Source organism: Cajanus cajan, chromosome 11 (genome assembly GCF_000230855.2).
Source record: "Cajanus cajan strain Asha chromosome 11, NIPB_CcT2T_4, whole genome shotgun sequence".
Classification (NCBI taxonomy): domain Eukaryota; kingdom Viridiplantae; phylum Streptophyta; class Magnoliopsida; order Fabales; family Fabaceae; genus Cajanus; species Cajanus cajan.
This window is the reverse complement of record NC_138527.1, coordinates 30,643,942-30,659,901: the sequence shown is the minus strand read 5'-3', so window position 1 is coordinate 30,659,901 and position 15,960 is coordinate 30,643,942. Positions and strand designations below refer to the sequence as shown.

The 15,960-nt window shown below is 32.1% G+C and overlaps 1 protein-coding gene across 1 annotated transcript; it reads left to right on the top strand.

Annotated features, from left to right (window-relative positions):
* Nucleotides 1–1,433: 1,433 nt before the first annotated feature.
* Nucleotides 1,434–6,618, top strand: LOC145953132 (TATA-binding protein-associated factor BTAF1-like). Its single transcript, XM_083066807.1, has 8 exons — nt 1,434–1,557; nt 2,773–2,961; nt 3,047–3,141; nt 3,729–3,943; nt 4,473–4,527; nt 5,295–5,376; nt 5,848–6,182; nt 6,540–6,618. The coding sequence occupies exons 2-8, from the start codon at nt 2,913–2,915 to the stop codon at nt 6,597–6,599; spliced, it is 891 nt and encodes a 296-aa protein (XP_082922933.1). The 5' UTR covers nt 1,434–1,557; nt 2,773–2,912; the 3' UTR covers nt 6,600–6,618.
* Nucleotides 6,619–15,960: the final 9,342 nt, after the last annotated feature.

The window sequence follows — 15,960 nt, the reverse complement described above, 5'->3', positions numbered from 1 at the left end:
GGATCCTTGAGGAAATAGGTTTGAAGAATTCAAAGCACAATGACACTGGTAGGGATCCTGATGTCAAATTTCAACTAGAACAGGAGGAGCCTCTGTCAAACCTGGGAAAATACAGAAGATTAGTCAGAAAAATAAATTACCTGTCACATTGAGACATCTCGCAGTAATCTATCAATTATGATGGCCATTTGGATGCTATGATCCATATTCAAAATATATTAAAGGAACACCAATAAAAGGCCCACTAAAAAGGGCATACTTAGAATGTCTGGTGAATATTCATATTATGATCGAGTAGACTTGAAAATATATGGGAAAAATTAATATTATTTTTTTATGATAATTTTACTAGGTGGATACAATATAGTCTATTTCTAACATTGTATTTATAAGGAAATAATCCCACCGTTATAGGAAATAAAAATGTAAAAAAAAAGTTACAGGGAAAATATTATGCAACATGATACACGTAAAATATTCAATCATCATATTTTTTCACATATCTAATATATATTCCGACACTCCTTCTAAAGCCAGTGTACGAATATCTATAGTTCCCAGTTTAAACACTTTTGGTTAATATATCTAAAAGTTGTCCACCAAAAGAGTCATATCTTGCCGCTATAATACTATTCAATGCACATATTTTTATGTGCTTCATCCTATCACACGGACCATATTATGAACAATATCAAATAAAACGTCTTTTCATTTTGTGTTTGCACAATGAAATGAAGATATTTTGAAAAATAAAATGACAAACAATCACTAAGGTGAATTTATTCGGTCTCCCTTTAGCGCAATTGCAATTCCATGACTCGATAGTGCTAGTAGCAAGTTGTTAGTCATCGAAAAAAATAAAAATAAATTCTCAAAAATGTTAAGTATAATATTTATTTAGAAATTATGTTTTATAATTTTAAAATAAATTATTAATAATTTAAAATTGTTTTGTACTAATATAAATTATATAATATAAATATAAAATCTAATTTATATATTCACTCTTATATATTAAACATGAAACTATCTTATTAATAATATTTTTGTGATTATTTTTCGATAAAAGAATTTTCAGAGAATTTTATTTAACTTTATATCTACTTTAATATTTTATTTATTATATTTATTTATAAAATAAGTTTTTATATTTTTAAAATAAAAATGATGCATATTTAATAATAATATTGTTATAATATAAATATTTCATCATAAATTTAAGATATATTTATATGTTTTAAAATATATATTTATATAAATTTAAATATAATTTATGTATTTAAATATAATATTTATACTTATATTTTTTTTTTTATAAATTTTAATTATAACAATTTTTTTTGGTCATAAGTCTATGGCCGGAAGCTATGTCGCGAAAAATTGACCAGCCATCTTTTAATTTTAATTTTTTAAAAATCAATAACAAGAAAAATAAAAATAAAAAGAGGAAAAAAGATTTAAAGTGATGCACACTTTCTCTACTGCCTCATTCTCGCCGGCGATTTTCTCTGCTCCGCCGCCCGACTCTTCCCGCGATCACTTCAACCACAGCCGCCGGTTCGTTTCTCATTTTCTCTGTCTCTGTCTCTGTCTATTCAATTTCTTCAATTTTCCCGCACCGCATGATCTATTCTCGATTCCCGTATGCATTTTCGTAGCGAATCGGAAAAGCATTTTTCGTTGTTCTTTTCGCAATTCATACATCAATGATTCGAATCCCACATTCAGGGTTATTCAATTCTTTAGCCTTTATCATTTCTTGATATAAAACAATGGAGCTTTAACAGTGAATCGAAACTCGCGATTTGTTTTTGCTTTTGTTTCGTTTTTTCTTTCAATCTTTATAATCTCGTGTTTTCCTAGTTATATGAAACTGTTTGTAATCCATTTTTACTCGTACTGGATTGCTGAACTTGCTCTCGTGTTTTCAATCTTTCAATGTTTATAACCGGAAGAAAAGGCCAATCGATTTTCACGGTGGATGAACAGGACATATACTGGTGGCTGTGCTAAAGAAAACTATTCTGGGTGGAAGAAGTTGGCCATTTGCTCCTGTGTTATTACTATTATTATTAGTCACTGTTGTTTTATTAAAGAAGGATTTTCTTTTTATTAGCAAAGGAAGACACAAAATACATTGGGGAACGTAACATATTCGACTAAAATTTAAATTTAAGACTACATATCAACCATAGAAGATAGAACATGGAAGATCTAGTGAACAATCTAGACCATTTATACATCATTTTCCAAATTTATCCCAAAATCAGCCAGCACCAAAGAGAAGCCACAAACTCACCATACGTAAGCCCATTACACACTAAACACCCAAGGTATGCCTTTGAAGATATTGGCATTTCTTTATAAATGCATGTATATTATAATGATTAGTGGTTGGGTTGTAGAGTGTGCTAAATGTCAGCATTCAGCAACAACAAGATGAAAGTTACTGGCCTTAGAATGCAAAATGCTATAAAAGAAATGAGCAGCAATTCCATACTACATCTACTTAAATGCGCACAAGAAGAAAGAACTTGTGAATCATGCATATTTTCAACATGTCATTTGTATTTTTCCTACTAACTACTAGGTATCACTATCAGTTTGAGTCTATAGTTATTTGGATAACTGCAAATAAACGATTGGCATTTCCATGGTCTTAAGCGTGTCTAGCCCTAGGGATGATTGTAGAGTGTATGGCCTGATGTTACTGAAGTAATTTTCATGTCTTTGATAACATTCATATTGAACAGTAATTTTTTGTGGATGCAGATTGGTGAAAGGTATAAAGGTACTTTGATGTACTGTTACAAAAAAGTAACTGCAAATGTTTTTATTCGATAGCATATTTGTTGGTTGATACTATAGATTATAGGCAAAGGGAGCAAAAAAAGCATCTGGAATGATTTGCTATGGCCCAGCAGTCATCTAGGCTCCAGCGTTTGCTTACTCTCCTCGATAGTATCCTCCATATCTTCCTTATCTTTACATTTATTTGACCTATTATTTAAGTTTTTCTACATTTTCTTTAACAAAACTTTTAAAGCTGGGTCAACCCAAGCAACAAGGTTGACTGCTGCTTGTCAGATAGGGGAAATTGCAAAATCACACCCTCAAGACTTGACCAGTCTTCTTAAGAAGGTATCAAATTTGCTAAAGTTCTATTCACACTGTTTTGTTGTAATATGCTTAGTTTATATCATATTTATGCACGGTCTTCATTGTATGTCAATTATATTGGTTATGAACTCATGCTCTTTCATCTGTTTATATGATCTCTCTGATTAATTTTTTTTGTTGGTGTATGATTTTATGGTTAAATGTTGAGATAATACCACTTCTTGGCCTGCCCCTAATAGTTAAAGCTTTTGGAATAATTTCTTAACATGTTTATATAGCCTCTTTAATACAGTAAACAATCTTCAAGAGCTTAATGCTTGCTTACTGCTCCTTTTTTTCTTCTTCTTATAATAATATTATCTAAAATAAAATTTCAGCACAAGCAGATGACTGCCTACTCTTATAATAAGGGAATGTTAGAGTTGATCTGCATCTATGAACTTGATCTTGATTTAATTTAATTTCAACAAGGTTTTTTGAAAGTTTATACAAGATAAATATTAAATACTAATGGTTGTTTCTTTTATCTTTCATCTCTTATTTTATATGTTTATGTGTCAAATATTTGTCCAATTGATTTTAACATCCTGTTTTCATGTGATGCTTAGGTTTCTCAATATCTGCGCAGTAAAAATTGGGATACAAGAGTAGCAGCTGCTCATGCAATTGGGTCAATTGCTGAGAATGTTAAGCACATAAGTTTGACTGAACATTTTGCTTCTGTTGTTTCAAAAATTTCTGAGAATGGGATATCTTTTAGCATTGAGGATCTGTGTGCATGGCCTTATTTACAACCAAAAATTATAGGAAGCTCGTTTAGAAGGTTGTACAATAAATTGTTCTTTGACGTTTTTTTTTGCATAAAAAATACATTTCTATTAAGAGAAAAAAAAAGAAGGTACACTGAATCCTACACAATTGAAAATAGAAAAAAGATAGAAAACATAAAACTAACTGGAAGTGCATCACTAGGCTTCCAAATCCTTTGCATATAAAAGCCGGAAATCTCTTGAAACAACAGTGGGCGAATACTGAAGAGAAGCATAAGCAAAATCAAATGAAACAGATTTAAGAGCAAAGGGACACCTTTTTAGAAGTTTCGGCTTTATACTTCAATCTTTTTTGCCAAAGAGTTGTTTAAACTGAACAGTGAACACTGCTGTAGAGTTCTACACCATTGTTTTTACCCAATCCTTTTTACTGATCCACAAAAAAATGCTCAAAAGTAAAATGCATCTAGAGAGTATTATGAACTGATAAAATATATTTTAATATTGTTTGAAAATAGTTTTCCCCTTATTTTATTACATTGAATATATTTTTTGAAAGATATTTACTTTGCCCCTTGACAGCTTTGATATGAACAAAGTACTTGAATTTGGAGCATTATTAGCATCAGGAGGACAGGTAAAATAATTTCATGTTACGAACTACGTCTTATATTTTATTTTTGTGGGTTAACATACTCTCTATGCACAGGCACACACATGGATATTTTACCACTTGATGCTGATATGTTGAGATTGTAAATTTGTAATATAGTATTCACTATCAAAGTGCCATATTAATTGCTTTCCTGAACATCACAACTTTATAATGCTAAATCTGTTTCTTCCACCTTATAATTAATATATCTGATCTTAGAATTTGGATGTAGAGCTTAACTCTACCCTGCAAAACAAGTCTATAAGGTGAGGATTTTCCAAGATTTATAAGCTCTATTTAAGTTATATCTCTAGTCAATGTTGGAGTAAACACTACCCTTGAGGCTGAAATTAAGGCAACCCTAAAGAGGCTGCAACTAAGGCAGGCTAGGGGTGACTGCAAATGCTTTCTAACAACAGACTTGGTTGTGTTCCAGACTCTCCATTAAATAATTGAGCTCCAAATGACAACATATGTTGTACAATACCAAAGAGTTACATCTCCCCTTTCCAATGATTTCTGTCAAATTTTTTTACCGATTAATTTGATTTGATTGTATTAGAATTATCTGTTCCAGGATACTATATGGATCAGGAAATTTTAAGAAATAACTTTTAATTGCCAATCAAGTTCCCATAAAGCCTATGATTGGATTTCTTCTATTTTTTATTTCCTTTTGAGGTTTTCTCGTTTGATTGCATGTGCAGCTATGTCATAGACATTTTATAAAATATCTTGTTTGATTTCAGGAATATGATATTGGAAATGATAATATAAAAAACCCAAAGGAGCAATTGGTTCGTCAGAAGCAAAATCTTCAACGTCGTTTAGGTTAGTAAGAGTGCCTCAAGGTGTAGTATCTCGTCATCCCGTAATGAAATGATAACCTAACAAAGTTCATGATTGCTGAACATGTATGTCATATAATATTCTTATTCATTATTTGCTCTAGTTGATGTAAGTGGACACTTGTAGAGAAGGTGATTTGGTGGCAATGACATTGTATTTATGGGGGTTTGATAAAAAGAGGACCCACCATTAGCTGCTTAACTCTTTTGTGCTCCTTCTATTTTCTGCATCTAAAGGAGTTGTAACAAGGCATTGATTTTTATTTATTTTTTTATGACATGAAAAAGCATTTCAGTGCTTTCTGTTGAAAAACTAAAATGAGTAGCTTATGAAAAAAATCAAAGAAAACCCTAATAAAATTGGTCCCCCCCTTCAACCCCAAAACCCCAAGCTTACGCACCCTAAGTTTATGCTTTATGTCCTGATTCCTTAAATCCTTCTTGGTTAATGTAGGCTTGGATGTCTGTGAACAATTTATGGATATCAGTGATGTAATAAGAGATGAAGATCTTATGGCATCAAAATCAGACTCACATCTGAATGGAATAGATCGTAGAGTTTTTACATCTTGTTCTGTACATAACATCCAGAAAATGGTTGCAAACATGGTTCCTAGTGTCAAATCAAAGTGGCCAAGTGCAAGAGAACTGAATCTTTTAAAGCGAAAAGCAAAAATAAACTCTAAAGACCAAACAAAAACCTGGTGTGAAGATGGAAGTACAGAGGCATCAGGTGCTCAAAATTTGACTCCAAAAGGCACATCTCCTGATCCAGTAAATTTCAGTAAGGTAATATTCTGGTTTGATTCTTAGTTCATTGGAAATTTTGGGCCTTCTAGGGCATGCCTTGTCACAATTATTCCATGACACTCTTATAGTTGTTGCTGGTAGAAATTAATTGTTGATTATTAATTATAATTATTAATCATTGTTGTTTGTTGTTCTTATTATTGCTGTCGGTGGTGCTATTCTATCTTATTTTTTGTATGATACAAATTTGGAAATGATTGAACATATTTCATTTGTCGTTTGTCTATGAAAATGCTATTTTAACCTCAGTTTTTTACATGCAAATTGATACATTTTCCATTGATGATCAATCACAAGGCGTAATTTGGAATTATTTCAATGCATCATTTTGTTTAGGCATTCGTTGATGTTAATCATGACGAAGATGGCTTTGAGCATGATGGGGATGGACAATAGCCTTTCCACGCTTTTGTTGAGCAACTTATTATTGATATGTTCGATCCTGGTAAGCATTTCACCCCTGCTGTCACACTTTGTACAATTTTGAAGAAAATGTGGGATATATATTGATTAGTGCGTTTTTAAATTCATTTTACTTATTTTTCTTTGGGTGATTATTTATCAAATGTTGTTGCTAGTTTGGGAGATACGACATGGCAGCGTGATGGCATTGAGATTTGAGAGAGATATTAACTCATCAAGGTGCTTCTGCTGGTATATTTAAACATGACTCACGCATGTCTGGGACCTTGTTTATTGAATTAGAAGACAAAAGTATACCAAATATATTGAAGAGAGAGAGGGACATTGATTTAAATATGCAAGTTTCAGCAGATGAATTTGTTTTAAACTTGAAGAGGCCCAAACTTGAAGATGTATCATCATCGACCTCTATTGATAGTGTGATGACTTGCATATAAATCCTTTGCATATAAAAACCGGAAATCTCTTGAAACAGCAGTGGGCGAATACTGAAGAGAAGCATAAGCAAAATCAAATGAAACAGATTTAAGAGCAAAGGGGCACCTTTTTAGAAGTTTTGGCTTTATACTTCAATATGTTTCGCCAAAGAACTGCTTAAACTGAACAGTGAACACTGCCATAGAGTTCTACACCATTGTTTTTACCCAATCCTTTTTACTGATCCACAAAAAACTGCTCCAAAGTAAAATGCATCTAGAGTATTATGAACTGATAAAATATATTTTAATATTGTTTGAAAATAGTTTTCACCTTATTTTGTTACATTGAATATATTTTTTGAAAGATATTTACTTTGTCCCTTGACAGCTTTGATATGAACAAGGTACTTGAATTTGGAGCATTATTAGCATCGGGAGGACAGGTAAATTATTTTCATGTTACGAACTATGTCTTATATTTTTTGTGGGTTAACATACTCTCTATGCACAGGCACACACATGGATATTTTACCACTTGATGCTGATATGTTGAGATTGTAAATTTGTAATATAGTATTCACTATCAAAATGCCATATTAATTGCTTTCCTAAACATGCAAAACTTTATAATGCTAAATCTATTTCTTCCATCTTATAATTAATATAGATAGATCTTAGAATTTGGATGTAGAGCTTAACTCTACCCTACAAAACAAGTCTATAAGTTGAGGATTTTCCAAGATTTATAAGCTCTATTTAAGTTATATCTCTAGTCAATGTTGGAGTAAACACTACCTTTGAAGCTACAATTAAGGCAACCCCAAAGAGGCTGCAACTAAGGCAGGCTAGGGGTGACTGCAAATGCCTTTCTAACACCAGACTTGGTTGTGTTCTAGACTCTCCATTAAATAATTGAGCTCCAAATGACAACATATGTTGTACAATACCAAAGAGTTACATCTCCCCTATTTCTATCAATTTTTTTTACCGATTAATTTGATTTGATTATATTAGAATTATCTGTTCCAGGATACTATATGGATCAGGAACTTTTAAGAAATAACTTTTAATTGCCAATCAAGTTCCCATAAAGCCTATGATTGGATTTCTTCTATTTTTTTTGTATTTCCTTGAGGTTTTCTCGTTTGATTGCATGTGCAGCTATGTCATAGACATTTTATAAAATATCTTGTTTGATTTCAGGAGTATGATATTGGAAATGATAATATAAACTAAATTGTATATTTAATATAAAAGAATATGAAAGTCTAATACTCTTATCTCTCAAAAGAGAGTAAAATAGTTTATATATTTTAACATAAAAGGGGAGAGTGGTGTAATACTTTTATCTCTCATGTGAAAATAATGTAGTTTACTCTATATTATAACATTTTTCTTATTAATGTATATTTTAAAGATGTAATAAGAAAAAATAACTGCTCATTTTGTTAATAATAATGATCTTTTTTAATTGAAGGGTGTTTTATAGTCTATGTTATGTGACTTAATGATCACCACTTCTAGAGCTATTATATATGCCTTGGTGGCATTTTCAGGTGTGTGGATCACTGGATCCTGTCCAGTAGGAGAGCGATACACATAAAGTTAGGGTTAGTGTTAAATTTTTTATCAACTATTTTATGTTGGTGTATCTCTGTTGTTAGAAAATTCCTATATCAGAGAGGATAAACACAAATAATGTTATTGTTTTTCTTTTTTTGAGGTTTGGGTCTCTTTGGTATATCTAAAAGTCTAAAACTGCGAGAAGAAAAATAAATCCTAAATTAAAGGTGATCTTATAAAAAATTTAACCATAACCAAAATTAATTGGTTTTATAACAATTGTTTAATTAAAAACTATTACAAAAAATTAACTTTTATTTTTTAAGTTAAAATTCTGTTGTATATACTTTTTGATCGATCGAATATGATTGGGTACAATTTTTATAACCGGTTAATTTTAGTTAAGATTCTTGATTAGTATTTTGTTAGGTAAGAGTGCCTTTAACTTGTGAAACAAGTACCCTTTTACGGGTTCAAAGGGTGAAATCGTTTTTCTTAGAAAATCAAAATTTTATTTAGTTAATATTCAAGCATTAAAAATGCAGAAGAATTTCATGGATACACGTTTTGTTGGAACAAGTAAACACTTAATACTAGAAAGTTTTATCACTAATGTAACGAGACTATGGATTTGGTCTAACATGTCATGCTTTTGATTTATTTTTATAATTTTTAAAAAATATTTTTATATTATTTTTCTTTTAATTAATACTTTTTTTTATCTTAATCAATTATAATATATATCCCCATATTACTCTTTTCCTCATAATTAATATTGTTCTCTCCTAATCAATTATAGGGTATGTCTTTTAAATTAATATATTTTGTCAAATTAAATAAATTTATTTAAATAAAAATATTTTAATATAAAAATAATTAATACATAAAATAATATAAATTGAGTCTTATATAACAAACAAACAATGTTAGGTATTATAAATAGGAAGAAGAAGAATGGATGATGAAAAAAATTAAATTAAAACACTGATCGGTCTATAATGGAAGAAAATGGAATTACAATAATTATATTGTCTAAAAGTCTTAATATTGGTTTTGAGTTCATTAAGGAAGAGTACTAGGATTTTTGTTGTTTTCTTTGTATTATCATGTATTTTTAAGTATAAAATATTTTTTTTATCATGTTTATTTTATTTTAGTCGGTAGTTAACCCAATCTATTGTGGAAACCAATTATTTAGAATATTTGATAGATTGGATTATATAGTCTGACCACTCAAACACATTGAAACTCTCTTGTAAACACAAGAGAACCAAAGATATTCAAAACAAAGAGGCAAGAAATTGCCACAATCCATTCCCTCCGTAGAGAGAGAAAGAAAGAGAGTGAGTTAGTTTCATGAACACATTGAAACTCTCTTGTAAACTCTCTAGTTTGGACGCAGGCCTTTTCATGAACCATTTTTTCCCTTAATTTTATTTTTCTTGTTTGTTACTTGTATCTGTTTTGGTTGTGCTATTTTTCTTTTTGTGTTTATGCGAAACGCGATTTCGAATTTTTTAATCGGTTGGAGTTTTGAAAACAAGAAGACTGAGGCATTGTGTTAACGGTTTAGTGTGTTGTTGAAGCAATAGAGAATTGTGGTTTATTGGCTACCCAATTGATCTCTGAAATCACGCATCTCTCTCTTGATCTCGGCATGGAGTCGAAAAACCCTGGGAGGTTTACATTTGGGAAGCAGTTGTCGCTGGCACCGAAACACTGTAACGAGGAAGCGGAGCTTCAGAATGAGGGAGACGTTGTTGACCAGAGCGCGAGGTGGATGTATTCAGTGTTTGAAGGCGATGTGGATGGTATTTGCGAGGTGTTGGAGTCTGGGGTTAGTGTCAATTTCAAGGATATTGATTATCGCACTGCTCTTCATGTTGCTGTGTGTGAGGGATTCACTAAGGTCGTTGAGTTTTTGCTCCAGAAAGATGCCGAAGTTGACGCCAAGGATTGATGGGGAAGCACGGTAATAACTACACTTTTTTTTTATAAAATTTTTGATTTGGTTTAGTACTGCAAGTGATTATGAATTTGTGATTTGATGTTTGGCTATTGGCATGTTTTGGTTGTGATGTTAATTCCAGTTTCGTGTGTGACATGGCAGGGCTTCTTGAGTTTTATGCCAAGATTTTTCAATTTCTTTTCAATTTTACAGCTTTAGCCTTCAGAACACCTTTTTTTAACTTCTCTTGCTGAAGAATAAGTTCCAAGTTTTTTTATTACTTTCATTATTTTAAAAAAATTATTTTATTGTTTGAGCTTGAGAATTCTATTATACATTCTTTTGTCTAAGAAAATTGTTTTGTCACATAGATGATTAGGCACTTTATAAAATTTATGATATTATTTTTTCCATGGTTAAAGTATTAGCTAAATAGTTCTTCAGCAGACAACTTGAGAGGGTGATGCAAAAATGAAAGCCTTGTTTGCAATGTTTTGGAAGAGTGGAAAAATTATGTTTATGCCTTTTAAGGAACATAGTTGTGAAAGAGAAATAGGGAGCCCACAAGAATGAAAGATCAACCACAATGAAAGGAGGGCTAATATATCCTGGCCTGGTCCAAAACTAAGCCTGAAGGTTAGATGTAGAACATTATTTTATAGGGGATAGTCACCCAAGTAATCAAGTGATCTAACTGTCATTATTTAGGTCTTAAAAGGAATTTTTTTTAAGTAGTTAACTAGCTAGGAAGCTATAAATTGAAGCAGAGAAAAATGTAAAGGAAATCAGTTAACTGGTTGCAAGAAAGAGTCACAAGAAAAACAATTAATATGTGCCTCTATAAAAACAAATGACGGTAAAAGTAAACTTATTTTTTTGTTTTGAAGCTTGCTATGCCATATAGTGTGTCTTAACTCTGTTTAAGAATTTTTTCCTCAAGTTTGTTTTCAATTTTCACTCATTTTCTGTTTTGAAGTTGTTTGTTATGCCATATGATCATGAGAACATATAGGGCATGAAAGCCCTATATATTTGCTTCTGTCCCTCATCTCGGTTAAAATTGATTGTGTTGGTATGATGATTATTTTAGTCGACAAATGATGGAAGAGGAGGTATACGATCTTTTTATGTCTTATCCTGATGTCGAAAAATTGAGACGGTGGTTATTAGATACATTTTGTATTGATCATGAGAACATATAGGGCATGAAAGCCCTATATATTTGTTTCTGTCCGTCATCTCGGTTAAAATTGATTATGTTGGTATGATAATTATTTTAGTCGACAAATGATGGAAGAAAAGGTATACGATCTTTTTATGCCTTACCTTGATGTCGAAAAATTGAGACGGTGGTTATTAGATGCATTTTCTGTTGATTATGAGAACATATAAGGCATGAAAGCTCTATATATTTACTTTTGTCCCCCATCTCGATTAAAATTGATTATGTTGGTATGATGATTATTTTAATCGACAAATGATAGAAGAGGAGGTATACGATCTTTTTATGCTTTATTCTGATGTCGAAAAATTGAGACAGTGATTATTAGATACATTTTGTATTGATCATGAGAACATATAGGGCATGAAAGCCCTATATATTTGCTTCTGTCCCTCACTTCGGTTCAAATTGATTATGTTGGTATGATGATTATTTTAGTCGACAAATGATGGAAGAAGAGGTATATGATCTTTTTATACCTTACCCTGATGTCGAAAAATTGAGACGGTGGTTATTAGATACATTTTGTATTGATCATGAGAACATATAGGGCATGAAAGCCCTATATATTTGCTTCTGTCCCTCATCCGTTAAAATTGATTGTGTTGGTATGTTGATTATTTTAGTCGACAAATGATGGAAGAAGAGGTATACGATCTTTTTATGCCTTATCCTGATGTCAAAAAATTGAGACGGTGGTTATTCGATACATTTTGTATTGACCATGAGAACATATAGGGTATGAAAGCCCTATATATTTGCTTCTGTCCCTCATCTCGGTTAAAGTTGATTGGGTTGGTATGATGATTATTTTAGTCGACAAATGATGGAAGAGGAGGTATACGATCTTTTTATGTCTTACCCTGATGTCGAAAAATTAAGAGGGTGGTTATTAAATACATTTTGTATTGATTATGAGAACATAAAGGGCATGAAAGCCCTATATATTTGCTTTTGTCTCTCATCTCGGTTGATTATGTTGGTATGATGATTATTTTAGTCAATAAATGATGGAAGAGGAGGTATACGATCTTTTTATGCCTTACCCTGATGTCGAAAAATTGAAACGGTGGTTATTAGATACATTTTGTATTGATCATGAGAACATATAGGGCATGAAAGCCCTATATATTTGCTTGTGTCCCTCATCTCGGTTAAAATTGATTATGCTGATATGATGATTATTTTAGTCGACAAATGATGGAAAAAGAGGTATACGATCTTTTTATGTCTTACCCTGATGTCGAAAAATTGAGATGGTGGTTATTAAATACATTTTGTATTGATCATGAGAACATATAGGGCATAAAAGCCCTATATATTTTCTTCTGTCCGTCATCTCGGTTCAAATTGATTATGTTGGTATGATGATTATTTTAGTCGACAAATGATGGAAGAGGAGGTATTCGATCTTTTTATGCCTTAGCCTGATGTCGAAAAATTGAGACGGTGGTTATTTGATACATTTTGTATTGATCTTGAGAACATATAGGGCATGAAAGCCCTATATATTTGCTTTTGTCCCTCATCTCGGTTAAATTTGATTGTGTTGGTTTAATGATTATTTTTGTCGATAAATGATGGAATAAGAGGTATATGATCTTTTTATGCCTTACCTTGATGTCAAAAAATTGAGACGGTGGTTATTAGATACATTTTTTATTGATCATGAGAACATATAGGGCATGAAATCCCTATATATTTGCTTCTGTCCCTCATCTCGGTTAAAATTGATTATGTTGGTTTGATGATTATTTTAGTCGACAAATGATGGAAGAGGAAGTATACGATCTTTTTATGCCTTACCCTGATGTCGAAAAATTGAGTCGGTGGTTATTAGATACATTTTATATTGATCATGAGAACATATAGGGCATGAAAGCCCTATATATTTGCTTCTGTCCCTCAACTCGGTTAAAATTGATTATGTTGGTATGATGATTATTTTAGTCGACAAATGATGGAAGAGGAGGTATACGATCTTTTTATGCCTTACCCTGGTGTCAAAAAATTGAGACGGTGGTTATTAGATATATTTTGTATTGATCATGAGAACATATAGGGCGTGAAAGCCCTATATATTTGCTTCTGTCCCTCATCTCGGTTAAAATTGATTGTGTTGGTAAGATGGTTATTTTAGTCGACAAATGATGGAAAAAGGGGTATACGATCTTTTTATGCCTTACCCTGATGTCAAAAAATTGAGACAGTTGTTATTAGTTGCATTTTGTGTTGATCATAAGAACAAATAGGGCACGAAAGCCCTATATATTTGCTTCTGTCCCTCATCTCGGTTAAAATTGATTGTGTTGATATGATGATTATTTTAGTCGACAAATGATGGAAAAAGGGGTATACGATCATTTTATTCCTTACCCTGTTGTCGAAAAATTGAGACGGTGGTTATTAGATACATTTTGTATTGATCATGAGAACATATAGGGCATGAAAGCCCTATATATTTTCTTCTCTCCCTCATCTCGGTTATAATTGATTGTGTTGGTATGATGATGTTTTTAGTCGACTAATGATGGAAGAGGAGGTATACGATCTTTTTATGCCTTACGGTGATGTCAAAAAATTGAGACGGTGGTTATTAGATATATTTTGTATTGATCATGAAAAAATATAGGGCATAAAATCCCTATATATTTGCTTTTGTCCCTATCTCGGTTAAAATTGATTGTGTTGTAATGATGATTATTTTAGTCAACAAATGATGAAAGAGGAGGTATACGATCTTCTTATGTCTTACCCTAATGTCGAAAAGTTGAGACGGTGGTTGTTAGATACATTTTGTGTTGATCATGAGAACATATAGGGCATGAAAGCCCTATATATTTGCTTCTGTCCCTCATCTCAGTTATAATTGATTGTGTGGTTGTCTATGTGTGTGTTTGTGTGTGTATGTGTGCCTTAGTGTGAGTTTGTGTGTCTCTTGTGTCTTTGTGTTTATATGTGTGCATGTTTGTCTTTGTGTATCTTTGTGCGTGTTTTTCTTGTCTAAGTGTGTGTGTGTGTCTAGGTTTCTTTGTGTGGTTGTGTGTGTGTGTATTTGTGTGTCTACATGTGAGTTTGTGTGTGTCTTTGGGTTTTTTTTGTGTATGTGTGTTTCTGTATGTGTCTATGGGTTTCTCTGTGTGCATGTGCTTGTGATTGTGTTTCTATTTACTTATTTATGTGTGTCTATTTTTGTGCATGTGCTATGTGTGTTTGTTTGTGAGTGTGTGCTTGTAGGTGTGTGAGACTATATTTGTCTATTTGCCTCTGTGTGTGTCTTTGTGCTTGTGTGTTACTATGTGTCTTTATGTGTTTGTGTGGCTGTGTATCTTTGTGTCTATGATTGTGTGTCTGTGTTTGCCTGTGTTTTTGTTTGTGAGTATATTCGTGTATGCGTCTATCTACGTTTGTGTTCGTGTGTCCTTATGTTTTTCTGCTCTTGTTTATGCATGTGTTTTTGTGTGTATGTGTGTTTGTGTCTGTGTGTTTCTCTATTTTTATGTGTGTGTCTATATTTGTGTATTCATGTGTTTGTCTGTTGTTTTGTATATGCGTGTTTTTATGTGTGCTTATATGGCTTAATGTGTGTCTTAGTCTCTCTCTTTGTATGTATTTGTGCATGTGTATATATACATGTCTATCTTGGTGTGAGTGCACCTGTGTGTGCTTGTATGCCTCTATGTGTATGTTTATATGTGTGTCTGTGGGTGTGTTTGTGTTCCTTTGTCTCTTTGTGTGAGTCTTTAAGTTTCGATGTGTGCCTTTGTGTGTGTGTCTTTTTGTGTGCATGTGTGTGTTTGTGTATGTCTTTTTGTGTATGTGTGATTATGTTTGTGTATGTGTGTATGTATGAGTAATTTGTGTTTATACGTGCATGTGCCTATTTGTTTCTTTTTGTGTGTTTGTGTGCTTCTGTGTGTGTATTTGTGTGTGCATGTGTGTTTGTGTCTATATATGCGTATTTGTCTTTTTGTGTTTGTGTGTTATTGTGTAACAATGTGTGTTTGTCCGTGTATTTGTGCTTGTGTGTTTCTTTATATTTTTGTCTGTGCCTCTATGTGTGTGTGTGTCTTTTTATTGGTTTGTACATGATTGGGTGTTTGTGTGTGCTTGTATGTTTGTCTTTGTGTGTGTCTATTTGTGTGTTTGAGTCTGGGTGTGTCTATTGTTGAGATTTCCGTT